General features: G+C 36.2%; 2 protein-coding genes across 3 annotated transcripts; both read left to right on the top strand.

Annotated features, from left to right (window-relative positions):
- The first annotated feature begins 5,451 nt into the window (after window positions 1–5,451).
- Window positions 5,452–16,045, top strand: LOC143885789 (amino acid transporter AVT1I-like). Of its 2 annotated transcripts, none has more exons than XM_077389850.1 (3): window positions 5,452–5,578; window positions 14,162–14,769; window positions 15,474–16,045. In XM_077389850.1, exons 1-3 carry the CDS (start codon window positions 5,512–5,514, stop codon window positions 15,984–15,986), a joined length of 1,188 nt encoding a protein of 395 aa, XP_077245965.1. In that variant the 5' UTR covers window positions 5,452–5,511; the 3' UTR covers window positions 15,987–16,045. The 2 variants fall into 2 exon arrangements, with proteins under 2 accessions (XP_077245965.1, XP_077245966.1); XM_077389851.1 differs by lacking the exon at window positions 5,452–5,578 and adding an exon at window positions 10,264–10,371.
- Window positions 8,394–10,215, top strand: LOC143885793 (uncharacterized). The gene is made up of 2 exons (XM_077389856.1): window positions 8,394–8,428; window positions 9,268–10,215. Exon 2 carries the CDS (start codon window positions 9,715–9,717, stop codon window positions 10,213–10,215), a length of 501 nt encoding a protein of 166 aa, XP_077245971.1. The 5' UTR covers window positions 8,394–8,428; window positions 9,268–9,714.
- Window positions 16,046–16,642: the final 597 nt, after the last annotated feature.

Raw genomic sequence — 16,642 nt, 5'->3', positions numbered from 1 at the left:
AAAGCTTGTGGAGATAGGTTTTAATCATGTATATATAGAGTATTTGAAAATATGACCGTTTGGTGTAAAACAGTAAATATTTGGCTTGAAAAAGTCAAGCAGAAAATACCCCAACGGCTAGTTTGCTCGACCACGGCGGTCGATCGGGCTACATTGGTCGCCCGCCCCTATCGGGCACCCTACTCTATTTTCAAATTTGTTACCGTCGCGGTCGACCAGCGAGGGCTTACTGTTTGCTCAAAAAATTTGGCTCAAAAAACCTATCTCGGTCGACCAACCCACGGCGGTCGCCCGCCCTAAACCTAATTGGATTGTTCTGTTTGAAACAGAAATGCATCCGCTGTCGCCCGGTTTAACCCGGTCGACCGGCTCGATAAAATTCGAGATGGCCTGGATTTTCAGGTTCCATCCCGTGGTCGCCCGGCGTAGCCCGGTCGACCGGCCCTGAGTGAAATTCCATTTTAACTTTAAAATCCAGGGGCTTTTGGGCAATGGTCTTTGGGCTTAAGCCCAAGGTTTTCGAACACATTTTTGGGTGTGTTGATGGTTTTCAAAAATGTAAAATGTTAAGTATAAAAATCATTTGAAAACTTTTTGAAAGTGCATTTAAACATAAAATCAAGATGACTCCAAATACATTCTAAAAATAAGAACCTCGAGTCTTCTTGGAATGTCTTGGCTCCTTTGCACTTTCTTGGACTTCTTCAGCTTGAGTGAACATCTTGAACTTTGTCTTGGCTCTTGTGACATGTCCTCCAATCTTCAATGCATGTTGAGGTACATGAGGTGTCACCATGGCATGTTCAACTCCAAGCTCCTTCTTGACACTTGCTTAGGAACTTGTGGGATCTTCATGTTGAGCTTCTTTACTTGAGCATCTTCAAATGAGGATGACTCCAATGTAGGTGCAAGCTCTTAGTTCCTTTGATCCTTGATCCACAAGTCATGTGTGGTGAAGAGTTGTGTAATGACGATTATGACATGAAATTCATGTATTCAACACAACACCTCAAAGCAACACATCAGTCCATAAATGCTAATCAATTTAGTTTGCTAGCATCAAAACAAGAAGGTAAGGTGAATGATTAACCCATGGGAACCCTTGGGCTTACAATAGCTTTTATTTTTTTCTCCTACGCATTATACACTTCATTATATTACCCTTAGAAATCCCTAAAATCTCTCCTCGAACAGACTATTATTATTCAAAAAGTACTATCTAGACCACACCGTAGGATGATCCAAACCACCCATTTGATGAGCCACAACGTAAATAGATTGTGGCACAAAAATCACTTCCAAAGGATGATCCCTATCGTTAGATCTATAGCAATTTTCAAAATATGCAGTCCCTCTATAGATCACAGGCTTGGGATTATCTAATGGCAACGATTTTTGGGCCACATCCTATTTACCTTGTAGCCCATCAAATGGATGGTTCGGATCATACACCGGTATGCCCATCAAATGGATGGTTGGGTTATACTACGGCCTGCCCATCAAATGGACAGTTCGCATCATCCCACCGTACGTCACATACAATACTTTTTAAGAAATAACGGCTTGCACCATTTTTATCTAGGGGGTTTCTAATAGTTTTCCAAAAAATTGATTTGTAGGGCCTTGTAGACACCCAATTTTGTCAAGGTGGAACTAATGATAGGTTGTCGCCAGGAAGAGTCTAATGACAAGTCCCAGAGCCCTGTTGTCTTTCGCTCAATCTCTCTCTAGATTATGAAACTAGGATAATGTTTCAAAAATGAACTTTACCTCGGAGGTGAAACAAAAGCCCGTCTTTACATGGTATCCTGCCTTTCACGGCACGTCCAAAAAGTCTGTTTCCACACGACCTTTCATCCCGAGAAGTTAGCTTTGGGTAAAAAACATTCGTGTTTACCCAAAAACATTTCGTGTTAAAAAAACTACTGATATTAGGTTCATTGGAATCTCCTCGGAAGGAGGATTCCAACGGATCTGACCGCGTGAGATTGGGAGTCCAAACGGAGGAGTTACGGTCCGCCGAAACTTTCCGAAAACCCGTCAAAAGAGATGAAAAATCACATTTTTCGAAGCCAAAAGGACGAAAAATCACATTTTCTAAAATCTTGCCGACCTGTCAGTGTTAGGGCCCAATTCACAACTTTCGAATTGGGATAACTCCTAATTTCGCAGAGCGCAAAAATTTCCCAATCTGTGAATTTGGGAGTCGACCCCCTACAAATAGGGGGTAAGAGTAAATCAGATTAAAAAGATTTAAAAACGGTTTAAAAATCTCTCTGGTTAGTTTTTAACCTCTGGTTTTTCCCTTTTTTGGTTCTTTTATCATTAACTCTTATTTAACTCTTCTTTAACTAATATTTGTTGTTACTCGCTAAAACTAAAAAACTAAACAAACACTCATTCAATATTATATTCATTGTATCTTATTAGTCTCTCTTTCTCTATGCATAGTAGAGACCGAACATAACTAGATTAGAGATTAGATTGATGAATGCATTGTTATTCGATTATCTCATCATTCTTTGAGACATATAGCTGCTTATTCCTAAAACTATTACTTTGTTAAATGAGTACCATATTTATTTTCTAGCAAATTATGACAAATAATCAGTTTTTTTTATATGTAAGTACGTGTACGGGGCGTATCTCATAGCATCTTTCCTACAGTCATGTGTCACTTTGTTAAGTTCCGTGCCTAGCTATTTTACAAGATCATATTTCTTTTAAAATGGACACCATAACCCCTCACCAACTGTATTGTGGTTGGGAGGTTGCTCTACCTGATCTAATTGTGACAAGCTCTGTATTCATTATCTACATATAGACCTTGCTGCATGGATACATGCTTACCATTATAATTGGCTCTCATGTCTCAAGTTATATATAAACATCATAAACCTAATTATTGACCATTTAGTCGCATTGAACTCATATACATCCATTCTGTTAACAGTATGAGCACATGATGTTGCTGGACTTGCTCAAGAAGGGCCATCTAGAGCCGAGAAAAAGATCGGTCGAGGGATCCATGCATTCCAAATCCGCGATCACCCCCTGTTCAAAAGCCATTGCTTCTTTCTTATAAGGGAGGATGGATTTGTTGACGATTTTAGCTTCCGGAAGTGCATAGATAAGATAATCCCCTTGCCGGATAACATGAAGGCGCCTGGAAAAGGAGATGCTGATAAGAAATCCCATGGTGGTGGCCGTGGCGGTGGTGGTCGTGGAGGAAGAGGTGGGCGCAGCCGTGGAAGAAGAGGTGGGTTCAGAAAATAAAATTCTAAGTGTTTATTCTCAGCTATGGGTGGAACTATATAGTTGAGAAAAACAAGTTTTTTGATATGTTATATTACTTGCAAAACCTATATTTATACACAAATTTTGACTGCTAGAATTGCTGATGACTCAAAAATAAGTATAAAAGATTTGATTATTACTTTTTATGTTGGAGGCTGGTATTGTTTACCCATACCAGGTTTTTTGTTTGGAGAAACTGTATACAACTTGGGAGAAACTTACATGGGTGGTGTCGTCTGCATTTATGGGTGTCAATACCAATCCCATTGCTTATTTCAATGGGATTAGATAAAGGAAAGATTATATTCTTACATCAGAGATTTGGCAGCCATGAAGGCCACAACCATATTGTTTCTTTTAATTTTTGCTGGGGATGTTAGTTTTTTGCAATGACATAGGGTATCCCCACGCCATTTTTTAGGGCAGGACTATTCCCTACGGATGCGTGCGATCACCCGTAAATATAAAAGCATGGTTGTCTTATCATTTCCCTTAGTTATTTATTTTTTTAGCGTTTTCTCATACTCTCCTCAGTCCTTCTCAGGTCTCTCTCCCTTTGCCGCCCTTCCTGGCCATTGGGTAAGATATTTCATGGAGAAAGCTTTTGTTGTTGCCGGTTGCATAACCTGTCACCTAAAAAGAGAGGAAAAGTCCTTGTTGGCTCATGTCCACTTGTATTCTTTCCCTTGACAACCAAACGCCCCTAACTTTGGCTACATTTCACCTCTCCAATCTCTCTCTATTATGACACTTCACTTTCCTTTTCCACCCGAAGAAGACAATCAAACAAAGACAAAATGAATTGGGAGATCATCACAGGCGTAGATGTCTGTGATGTCCATTTTATTGTGTTGCTCGATGATCTGGACCATTCATCTGATTGGCATTAAGGTACAAAGTCCACTGCTTTAACTATGAGATCGGTTTGATTGAACTGAGTCGGCCTCCTACTAGTCTTTGAACCGTGCCTATTCATGGTATGGTCCATGGGTGCTACCATCTAAAGTGCTAAACAATATGGTAGTGGTAAATATAGTTTTGCTGGCAGTTGTAGAAGATAGGCAAAGAATTTCTGCATGGAAGGAAGCTTTTCTTTAACACTGGATAAAGAGGAACTAAGATAGTGGTGCCCACATGAATACATTTCTTAGCCCTCTCATAGATGGGCTGTGCCCGAAAATGAGGACTGTTGGATGATCCAAAACCCTTCAATTAATGGAGATTTAATTATGTCCTTCTTTGTTTGATGCCAATGTAATGAAAGCTACTCAAATGGAAGGTTTTAGATTGTTTCCATCGCCCTGATTTTGGGGCACAACCTATTCACATTGTGGCCCATCAAATGGATGGTTTGGATCATCCTTTGGAGTTGTGGTCGTACAGTAACATTAAGGCCCAATCGTAGGCCCTACCCATATTTTTCAAATTGAATTGTACGGTCCACACCATAGGATGATCCAAGCCGTCCATTTAATGGCCCATAATGTACATGTGTTGTGCCCCAAAATCATTTGCATAGGATGATCACAACCCTCCAATCTAGAGAGGTTTCCATAATAAACAATTTCTCTTTAAATCTGAGGGCTAGGATCATCATATGGAAATGGTTTTCTGGGACACAACCTATTATGATGTGGCCTATCAAATTGATGGCTTGGATTATCCTATTGTGTGGGCCATATTTCATTTTAAAAAAAACTGGGGGGGGAGAGAGAGAGAGAGAGAGAGAGAGAGAGAGAGAGAGAGAGAATCAGCGTTCAGTTTTAAAGTTTCTTTCTTACTTTTACACTTGGGGAGAAAAATATCAGGTTTCAGTTTAATGCTTGTTTGATACTCTTGTTCGATATAGTAGTAGATTCGAACCAATCACAAACTAGAAACAACCATGTTCATTTTTTAAGAAACTGGACGGGCCCTTCAGCTTAAGGCTTCTTTCTGACGCTTGGAGGGAGAAATATCAGCGCCCACTTAGTAATGCTTCTTTCTTACTCTTAAGCTTGCGGGGAAAATATCAGCCTTCAGTTTAATTCTTCTTTCATACTCTTGTTCGATATAGTAGTAGATTCGAACCGATCACAAACAAGAAGCAACCATGTTATACTTAGTGAGGAGTGTATCCATATTAGCCGGCCTCTCCTTCATCCATCACACTAACAATCCCAAATCCTCCTTCATCCATCACACTATCAATCCCAAATCCCAAAAGCTGAGAAAATGGCGAATGAACAGCCAACCACTAGCTTTACCCCAACTCTCCTTGATGGACTCAACGCAATGTCAGGTCTCTCTCTCTTCCTCCCTCCTAATAAAGATTCCTTGTTTGTCTTCTTTATACTTCTTGCCTTAATCATTTTTTTTGTAAACAGAGAGGATAAATGTGGTAATTTAGATAGGACTGCAGTGGCATTCATTTTTTGAAGTTCTTAGGATAACTGGCATTAAAAAAAAAAAAAAAAAAAAAAAACTACAGGGACAGAGTTATATTCTCTGATGTGTAACTTGTAGTTCTCATTTTATTTCTGCTTTAAGTTAAATTCTTAGGTAATATTAGCATTAAAAGAGGTTTTATTTCACTAATACCGCTTCAATTCCTATCAATTTGCTTATTTTTCAGATTGTTGTTGGTGTATAGTAATAAACGTTACAGATTTTTGTGTAATTTCATTTTCGGTGCTTTGACCTCATAGATGTGTTTTTTTATTTCATGACCTTGCTTTGATTTCATTATTATTTGTTGAGAAATAAGGTAAAATAGCAAAGATTGGCTTAGGAATACATGTTTTAGTGTTGAAATATGAAAAAGTAAGAGAAGGTCCAAGATCTTTGGTTAAGTTAAATAATAGGAAACTTTGCCATAAAATTTGTTATTTCCTCTAATATAATGAAGTGTCTGCTCTCTTCTTGTGGAATGTTTTGTTTTAGGTTGGTATTGACTTTCATGATTTCTTAGACTCTTTTGGGGATTAAGTATATGATAGTAAGAGCACAAGGCACAAATGTCTGCAACTTCTAGATTATTATATAATCTATGATTTTAAAACTCACCACTTGTCAACTTAGATTGAGAAATTTATCGCAGGAGTTACACATGTTCCTATTTGTGGGGCTTATGCATGTTCTTGTTTGTTGGGGCTTATGTATGTATGTTGTAGAGAGAGGCAAGAAGTCGTTTACATAAATTGGGTCAACAAAAAGTAATGTGGAATGAAGTTTTGGCATGCCTTGAGGTCCAGCTCATGAAAAAGAAAGTAGTTCCTAGTTACATTGTGAAATACTAATGTTCATCTTCTCCATCAAAGGGTTAATGTAATGTTAACATTTTACAGTGACTAATTAAACACAGCTGAAAAGGGAAAAATTCCATTGTCAAAAGGTTAGGGATTGTCAGATAGTGTGCCACATTACAAAGGAAACCACCTTTTCTCAATATATGCAATAGACTATAGAAACCAATGATACCTTAAAAAATATTTACATCTCCCCTTTTACCATTTAGTCGACCAAATCTGTTACATACCGGTCAATATGGTCTCTTAGATCTAAAAGAGAAAAGACTAAAATTCTCTATTCTATAAAATTGATCTTGTGATCATTCTTTGGAGCTATTTACAACAACAATGCTCAAGCTAATTGATAGTCAAATCTCCAGCTCATGAGTTTCCAAAGTCATTCTACCAAATCGATCAGTTATATCTGGGATGATGATACATTCTCAAATGTTGTGAACACCAGCGCGTGGGGGGTAGCCAGAGCTTGACAAAATTCATGTAGTACAGGGTACAAATGGAAGGTATTGTGACATAAACTTCTGATGGAGAATCCAGGACACTGAAACTATCTCAGTTCCTACGAGAATATCTAAGGCATATGAATATTAATGGTTGCTTCTAATCAATGAGAGACTAATAACTAAATGTAGATGTCTACGAGTAAATAACTAGCATGAAGTGAGGGAACTGTCTCGTATCCCAGTGCCATGGCTGACCAGTACAACACAAGTGCTTCAATACTTGACCTGCAAAGTATAATCCTGAAGACAGCAAAATTCTGATAAATATGTGTGTGTGTGTGTGTGAACTCTCGAAAAAAGTCTATGAAGTAAACACTGCTATATCACGAAGACCCCCCAACTGATGAAGGGTCACCTATCTGATAGCATTTATCTTGAGATGAGAAAGGCACTTTAAGTGTTGCCAATTGTCAGTAGACGATGAACCATGTCCTTCGCAGAGGAATTTGTAATCACAAGTTAGCAAGCAAAGATAACGGAAATTATCATTCTGGATACCGAGTATCTCAGTGATCAAGTAACCACCTAGTAGAACACATGGGATATGCTCGATATAACCCATAATATATAGATATATCCATCCCAATAAATACAGATGATGCTTGGATTCCAAATCAGGCTACAAGAATGGTGAAGAAATGTGGAGAGCCAACAGGCATGTGCTGTCTTCTGATTCCTTTGAGCTTAACAAATTTTCATGGCTAAAAATGCGAAAACAATTTGTGAGAAGCTCACCAGCTTCTCTAATGGTGGACACATCCCTAAATACGAAAGGAGAAATTACCTATGAAGGGCATTGGTTTCTCCATAGATGGCCATGGGCCATGGACCTAAAGATGAGAGGAAGAGTGACATATTTATTTGAGAAATTGAGGAAATACCTAAATCCAAGATTCAGGTAAACTTAATGATGAGGATATGGACTTACATGACTTAGATTATGTAGCTGAAGCAAAGGAAGAGGAATATTTGAATGAGAGGGAGCATCCTAAAACTTTAAGAAGATCCGAAAGATTGAAGATTAAAGCTTCAAAAGATAGCTAGTATGGCTGTTTTGCATAATCTGTAAATAGTTTATGGCAGGATTGTAATGAGAGTGACTAAGGAGGGTGAGGATGTGTCAATGAGATGCTTGACATGTGCACAAGGGACCACTTGCTAGTCTCATGTAGCATTGACATGTGGCCTAATACAGCTGTCCTTGAGCTGTCAAAGATGACAGGTGGCAGCCATCGGTAGGTTCAAGGATCCCACCTCCCTCCATAAATAGAGGAGAGGGTCTCCATTTGAAGGACTGATGAAATCTGAGAATTTAGAGTTGGAGTAGAGGAGTAGAAGAAGGTATGGATTGTAAGATTTCTTCACTCTTTTTGTTTCCGGTTTGAGAGTCAAACATGGAACTCAAATTGTCTTCTTTGCAAATTTCCATTTAAGCTACTGTCTTGTAAACCTGAATATCCAAGCTATAAGTACTCTTTGTGTTCTTCCATTGCTTATCCGTGTTTTGTTCCTAAGTAACTCTAAGATCGAATGAAATGTGAATGTCTGATAAGGAAACAAATTCAGAGTCCGATTGAGCTAGCTACTTCTTTGATCTTAAACTCTTTAAGTTGAAATTCTAATTCCTACTCGATCTATTGCTGATTTTAACGGATCCACATCAGACGTGGTATCAGAGCTTTGAATTGAGAAGAAATTTCTATTTCTCTCCAATCCTAAAGTGATCGTTTGATAGTTTTTGTTGCTATTCTCTCCAAAATTTTCTCTCTCAGTTTATTTCTCCTAATCTTGCTCCAAATACTATAGATCTATGTTTTTCCTTAGTGGATGCAAATCAGTTTCTCACCGATCCAACTAGTTTCTTGTTTTCTTGTAGTACTCCAGCAAACTTCTAAATTTTTTATGTTTTTTTTACTGTCTCTCTCTGTTCGTCCTTTAATTCTAAATCTTGTTTAGAAGTAGAGAATGAAAATTCTTCTTTTGAATTTTGCAATTCATAGATCACTATTCTGAGATTCTTGCATGACACTCCACTCTCAGATCATTGAAGACATGCACATCTAGTTTTTGATTCCTCATTTCTCTGAGTTACAGCGAGGATCAGGAGTGTTAAAATAAACAAAGTATTGTTTCTCGTTCTTAACGGAGTTAAATTTACAAAAGATCTTGATCTTTTGCAGATCCTGGAAGTCCTAAGCGCTGGATCTATCGAGTGTTGCACAATTTCTACTAGATCTGTCACGAAGCCACTATTAGGAGAGAATTCTCATTCTTCCTTGATCCGAACGAGCACATGCATCTCAGATTGTAGCGAGCATTGTGTGAAGCTCTGTCTTTAACAAGTCCTCTCTTGCTCGAACTGTTCTTTTTTTTTTCTCTCACTTCTCTTCACTAGATCAATCACTCTGGATCTATATTCCATAACTCAAGTCTGTAGCATTTCATTCTATCTCCTCAATTCAGAATTGAGCTTTCTCCACAATATCAAGTCTCCTTTAGCTTCAATCATTGTGGAAGAATTGTTGCTGGAACTGGAATTATGATGGCACTCTCACTGTGTTTCATTTGAAATCACAAACACGTCCTTCGGACAATCCTTCAATCTGCTAGTTACAGTATTAGAAGATATGGCACCACGCCAAACTGCTGTGTTTGATCCTGAGGAGGAGTTTCCTAACTCTTCATTTGCCGCATTGATGGAGCGGCTGCAACAGATTGAAAACCGCCAGACAGAGCAGTTTCAGCAGCTAGAACGTCGACATGAGGAACAACTTCGGGCCTTGACCCTTAACCAAGAGGAGTTAGCGGCAAAAATTGACCGAATAAGTTTGCTGGGGCAATCACCAACCCCTCCACTACCTCCAGGGTTTGATGATGCCGGGGACGATGAGAAAGAAATTAGGATTCCTATGGGACATGGCAGAGGAGGTCCCAATCATCCAAGGCGGTTTCCACCTAATCCTGAGCCTCCATTTGTTCGCTATGATAATCGGTGGGAAAATGGTATCAAAATAGAGATCCCGGAGTTTGATGGTGGGAGGGAACCCGAGGATTTATTGGATTGGGAGGCCACAGTTGAGGAGACCTTAGAGCTCAAAGATGTATCGAGCGATAAGGTCGTTATTTAAAAAACCCTAGATCTGATCTTTACCTTCTTAGATCTAAGCTAGTTCTTCGTAAAATCAAAGGAGTTGGATCAAAGAGATTCAGATCTGAGTTTTTATTAAGGCATTTCATTGATCTGTGAAAAGAACAAAAAAAGAAAGAGAATAGCTTGATGAAAGGTACATATTGCAAGAATTTGTTCATTTATGAATTGTTTATGAGTTTTCTTAGACTTTCTCCACATGATTTCCACAATTTTATATCTCTTTATTAATCTTTTTTTCTGAAAAATTGTAAAATTTATCCTCGTTAGATGATCTCTGTAGTTTCTCATTTTTTTACTGTGAGATCTATAAATTTGTTGTTTGTTTCTACGAATCTTTGTTATTTGATTTCTACAATTTTATCTGGTTCATTAATCTTTCGAAAATTAGGAGATTTGTTAATTTAAAATTCAATTATATGTTTTTATAGATCCTTATTCTACGAGTTTTTTTTACTTTCTCTATTTTATCAGTGATCTTTAATGATTATGAGTTTTGCCTGTTATAATCTACGGATTGATCATGTGTTTTCTACAGAGCATAACTTTAGGATTTTCATAAACTTTATAAGATTGTGTCATATGTTTCATTGGCTAAGAATCCTGAGCTCCATTGAGATAATTCTCTTGGTTATTCTTTGATTATAAGCTGCCATGAAGATTGATCTATTTGGTTATTTGAAAATTTCTCTGTCAAATACAATTTAGAGGATTTGATTACTAGCATGGGACATGCTGCGTTAGGCTTTTATGGATTCCTTGCTAATTTTTTTTGTTTTAAGTGTTCACATTCATAGATCTGTGAATGAAAGTATAGTGTATATGGATGGTTCAACCTTGTAGCGATTCCTTAGTCATTAATGGTTAGAAATCAGGTAGTGTAGTTATATAATCTCGTTGTAAAGATTGATTTGTCTATATTTTTAATTATGTCGAGCCTGAAAATTTTATATGTAATCCTTTAAATGTGCTCAAAAGATTGAAGAGTTTTAAACTATTAAGTTATTGCATGTGCTAGTCCTTCATTGGTTTTGATTAGAATCGTGCTATCAGTGGTTTGTTTTATTTGATTAAGAATTGCAAGTTGTTGTACGGAGTTATGTTCATTGAATTTAAGAGGCGTATGGTTAGTTTTGGTAATAACTGAGGTTAGTTTGGCGTTAGTAAATTTTTTTTTTTCAGATTTCGTTTGGGAAAATAAGTCAGAACATGTTGTTGAAATTCTTTTGTTGAAGTATATTCTTTTTGGAAAATATGTAGATTAATCATGTTTGATATATGTTCATAGTTAGCTAGACCACGAATTCTTTGATTGAAACATAGTTTTGAAAAATGTAATTATTTTTTACAGTTATACAATGCTACAATATGGGTTGGGCTAGGATAATTGTTTAAAGCTATGTCACAAATATCTCCGATATTTTCAAAATATAGGGTTTTTATCGCGATATTTTGATAAAACGACAAAATCCCGAAAGAATCCCGAGATTTTAAAACTATAGCGATATTTTCGTTTTTATCATAAAATATCCCGATAATATCACGATATTATCCCGATTTTTTCACGATATTTTTATTTTATATTTTTTTTCTTAAATTTAATATTTTTATATAATTTTATTTTTACCTTTTTTTCCCGATATAAACCCGAAAAAATTAATAAAAATTAATATATCCCGAGATTTTCCCTTACCGAGAAATTTCCGAGAATGACATTTGTGACATAGGTTTAAAGCATGGTGGTTTTAGTACTTCTGGTCCATAAAGAAAAATTATGAGTCAATAGGGATGTATGGTCTGATTTTATACTCCTGTGTAGAGTGTGAACTGTACATGCGTAACTTTAGTTTTGATTTCCATCATATTCATGACCTGATTTTCTTTAAAAGAGATTTAAAAGTTTATTACTCCAAAGGGATGTTGAATAGTACATATATTGATCACATGTTTCGATAAAAGGGTGTTGAAATAATCGTCAAGGCATAAAAATGATTATGACTGTGTTTTTTTTTTTGGGTTCATTGATAAGACTTTGGTCGTTTTACACGGTCCATGTTTATTATTTGCATCAAATTGAAGAAAACATTTACATATGAAGTCATCTCATTTAATGTATGTTCAGAAAATACACAGGGCATGAGTCTCTTCATTATGTACTAAAATAGTCTTGAATGTCAGGATGTTATGACCAAAGTTCATCTTGTGAAAAGTGGAGATGTTTATAATGGTCAGGAGTGAGTTTATAATTAAACGATGTGAGAAACAATTCTGTTGTGACTGAGTATTCTCTTTTGAATGATGCACTGAAACAATTAACTTCATGTTTAGCATTATATTTATACAAGTATATGTGAGTCACATTTTGATTTTTTTATGAAATTTTTAAGCTTGAAAGCATTTTTGTTAGAAAAGTTTTTAGTATATAAATTGTTTTTTCATTTGGATTATATATAATTTTCTTCAACTGAACTAAAAGGAGATTTTCAGTGTATTATAATTTTGAAGTAGGGTAAAGAGACTGCAACTGTTAGTCTTGTTTTGCCTTAGAATCTAATTCCCTATCCCCACATTAAATCTTTCAGTGATTTTTCTGAATATGCACAGCATATACAATTAGAAAATAAGTGTTCTGTTTTTTTTTGTTTTTTTTTTTTTTTTCAGTTATATTTTAGATGATGAATCGAATAATTTTCCTCATTCAATATCATGTCCAAAACGATGTTTCTCAGGTAGCTCAGGGCAATGTCAAACATTTTTCTTGATGCAACTATTGAAGTAGAAAGGGATAATGTGGGCATTTAGTGGCTGGTATTTCTAGAATATGCCCGCTAAACAAGTTGAATTTATTTTTGTTCTCTAAAGGGAATTAAGGTCTTTTGGATCATATAAATATTTATAGGTTCAGGGTTAATAAATAATGAGGTAAAGGTCAAGATAAAAATGAATGGAAGTGTATTTTCATTTGCAGATGGCTCCATAATACAGATAAGCTCGTATCTTTGGAGTTGATAATACTGACATGACCATACAACAACAATTTTCTTAATGCTACATTTGTTTTTTTTTAAATCATTTATTTGAACAGAGGTTATTGGTTATAATGATGTCAAAAATGAAAGAAAATAGCTAAAAAGTTGAAGGACTCATTAGGGTCAAGTGACAGTTTTATTATTAAAAGCATTTCAAAAATTACTGTTTTGACAGGATTAAGAGTTGACACGTTTTCTGATGTCCCATTTAACATGTTTAGAATTAATGTTGAAAATTGATGATTGTTTAGATTTGTCTTGTATTCCATATTCAGGTTCCTTAACATTTGAGTTAAAGGCCAGTTTGCAGATTGGGTCTGTTAGGATAATCTTCCAAGATGTCTTAAATAAACAATATATAAGCGTAGTGTTGAAAAATAATAATTCAGGTTATATTCATTACTGACCCTGAGATTGTAATATTTCATATCAAGTTGTTCTCTTTACACTAGGGTGGTTACTAGCATTAAAATTAATTGGATTAACATATAACTTGCTACTGACGCCATGATAAATTGGGTTTTGCGTTAATTTTGGTGTTCAAACATTCTGAATTGGTCTTGTGTTTTGCTTCGAATGGGTCAGTATAATATGATGATAATTTCATTGCCTTAACATTATTATATTGCTTGATATCTTCAGTGGTGTTAGATGACCTTTATTATTGCTGCATGGTTATGTGTAGAATATAAGATTTACTTGTTTAGTGTTTGAAATAGTTTTGATACACAAAAGCTTTATTATTGATAAATGAATCATTCATATTCGAAATTGACTGTTGCTAAAATTTACCTTTAACCATCATAAGCAAACCAAAGCAGATGGTCTTAGTGTTGCTATTAGTTCCCTTATGCGATTCAATGTATGAAATGATTATTGGTCTTAACTGTTTCTCAGGAGTTGGAATACTATCAATTCCTTTTGCACTCTCAGAAGGAGGATGGTTGAGCTTGATACCTCTTTTCCTTGTGGGAATCCTTTGTTTCTACACAGGGATACTCCTAAGGCGATGTATGGATACACACCCATCGATTAAAACCTACCCTGACATAGGCGAACATGCTTTCGGATATAAGGGGAGAGTAACAATTGTCCTTTTAACGTATCTTCAGCTTTATCTAGTTGCAATCATGTTCTTATTATCGGAAGGTGATAACTTACATAAGTTATTTCCAAATGCAAGTTTTGAGATTTTTGGGATAAGACTTGGAGGGAAAAAAGCATTTGTTTTGCTATCTGCACTTATAGTTTTGCCTACCATACGGTCCAAGATTTTGAGTTTGCTTGATTATGTCTTCGCTGGAGGAGTTTTGGCTTCTCTTATTGTGGTGGGTTCTGTTTTTTGGGCTGGTGCAGTTGATGGTGTTGGGTTTTATAGGAGAGGAAGACTCCTGAATATGAGTGGAATGCCAATTGCTAGAAGTTTATATGCCTTTTGTTATTGTGGGCATGCAACATTCCCCACCATATATACTTCTATGAAAGATAGAAGTCAGTTCTCTAAGGTAAAGAAACATAAGTTCTTTAAGACCCTTTTTAGATTGCAAGAAAAATATTTCGGACCAACAATTTTTTCTTAGAAATTTTTTTCTTTCCGTTAATTTAGGGAAGTGATATATCCGCCCCTTTTGATTACTTGGGACACCCAGCAACAGTGTATCAATGACTGCAGAGGGCCTGATGTACTTCACGTCAGAAGGATTCAGTGGGTCTGATTGCCACGTACACTGCCTGCAGAGGGCCTGATGTACTTCAAGTCAAAAGGATTCAGTGGGTCTGATTGCCACGTACACTGCCTGCAGAGGGCCTGATGTACTTCACGTCAGAAGGATTCAATGGGTCTGATTGCCACGTACACTGCTGCTGGGTGTCCAAAGTAGTCAAAAGGGGCGGATATATCACTTCCCTTAATTTATAGGGATATTATCTCAAATTGAAGGACCCCCTGAGTAAAAATCGAACAGGGTTGGTTCAAATTGTCTTTTTTCATGGTTAAAAAATAGAAACTTTAAGAATTATTTTCTCTTTCCAAACTTTTCTCGAAAATTCTCGCAATCCATACAGGGCATAAGGTAAAGAAAAAGAAGGATGTATAATATTTCTCCAACTTTGTTTTTCTATTATATTTGTCAGTCACATCTTATAGTTGCTACCAATGTCTTTATCAATACTGCTGATCTTTCCCTTGTGTTTTTTTCTTTCATTACAGGTGTTGCTCCTTTGCTTTGTTTTTTGCACTTTCACATATGGAACAATGGCAATTCAAGGCTATCTCATGTATGGGGACAGTGTAGAATCTCAAGTGACATTGAATCTCTCTATTGGAAAGTTGAGCTCGAAGATAGCAATTTACACCACCTTGATCAATACATTTACTAAATATGCAGTGACGATTTCATCAATCTCCACTGCCATTGAAGAATGGTTTTCGATCTACAACAATAGAGCTATTAGCCTTCTTATTAGAACTCTATTAGTGATTAGCACTGCAGTTGTAGCCTTGATGGTTCCACTGTTTGGATACATAATGGCACTTACTGGGTCATTTCTAAGTATCACATTTTCAATATTATTGCCATGCATGTGCTATCTGAAGATTTCTACAGCTTCTAGGAGGTGTGGTTTTGGGTTGATGACTATTTTGGATATTTTAGTGTTGGGTTTTTCAGTTGCAATTATAGGTACTTACACCTCTATGCGAGAAATTGTAAACCATTTGTAAGCAGATTCTCATTGGCTTAAATAATTGATTACTCCTCTCTTGATCTATATCATACATGGGTAACAGTTCCATGCATTTGAGTTCCGAACCCAGTTTTATGTTCAATGTGTCTATATTGTTTGATTTTCTATATGAAGTTATCTCAGGTTTTGCGTTTTGACAAGGACTGACTTTTAAATGAATATGCACCTATCTGAACCTCTAGCTAGGTGATTTGCCTTCATCTGATCAGTGAAGATATGTGAATCTGTGATATGTTTGGCCTCATTTGATCAATGAGAATGTGTGAACCGGTGATATATTTGGCATCATCTGATCAATAAAGTTGATAAGAAACAAAAATAGGCATAAAAAGCTATGTTTCTATTTTTCCAGCTATTTTGTGATTGAAGTCATTATTCAATAATCTCCTGTGAACAAGATAAAACTGGATATACAGAAAATAGACATAAAAGCATAAATATGCAAAAAAATTGAGGAGAAAAGCTGCTTAGCGCATTGCAATTCTAAAAAGAAAATAACATTTGACTATGATCACAAAATTTCATTTTTTTTCTCCTTAGCGCATTGCAATTCTAAAAAGAAAATAACATTTGACTATGATTATAAAATTACTTTTGGACTTTTCCTTTTTTTTTTTTCTGAGCTTCAGAGCA

This window comes from Tasmannia lanceolata, unplaced genomic scaffold (assembly GCF_043159265.1).
Source record: "Tasmannia lanceolata isolate RefF3 unplaced genomic scaffold, GAP_Taslan_0.1 ptg000009l, whole genome shotgun sequence".
In the NCBI taxonomy this organism is placed as follows: Eukaryota; Viridiplantae; Streptophyta; class Magnoliopsida; order Canellales; family Winteraceae; genus Tasmannia; species Tasmannia lanceolata.
The sequence above is the reverse complement of the archived record's forward strand: the minus strand, read 5'-3'. Positions and strand labels throughout refer to the sequence as shown.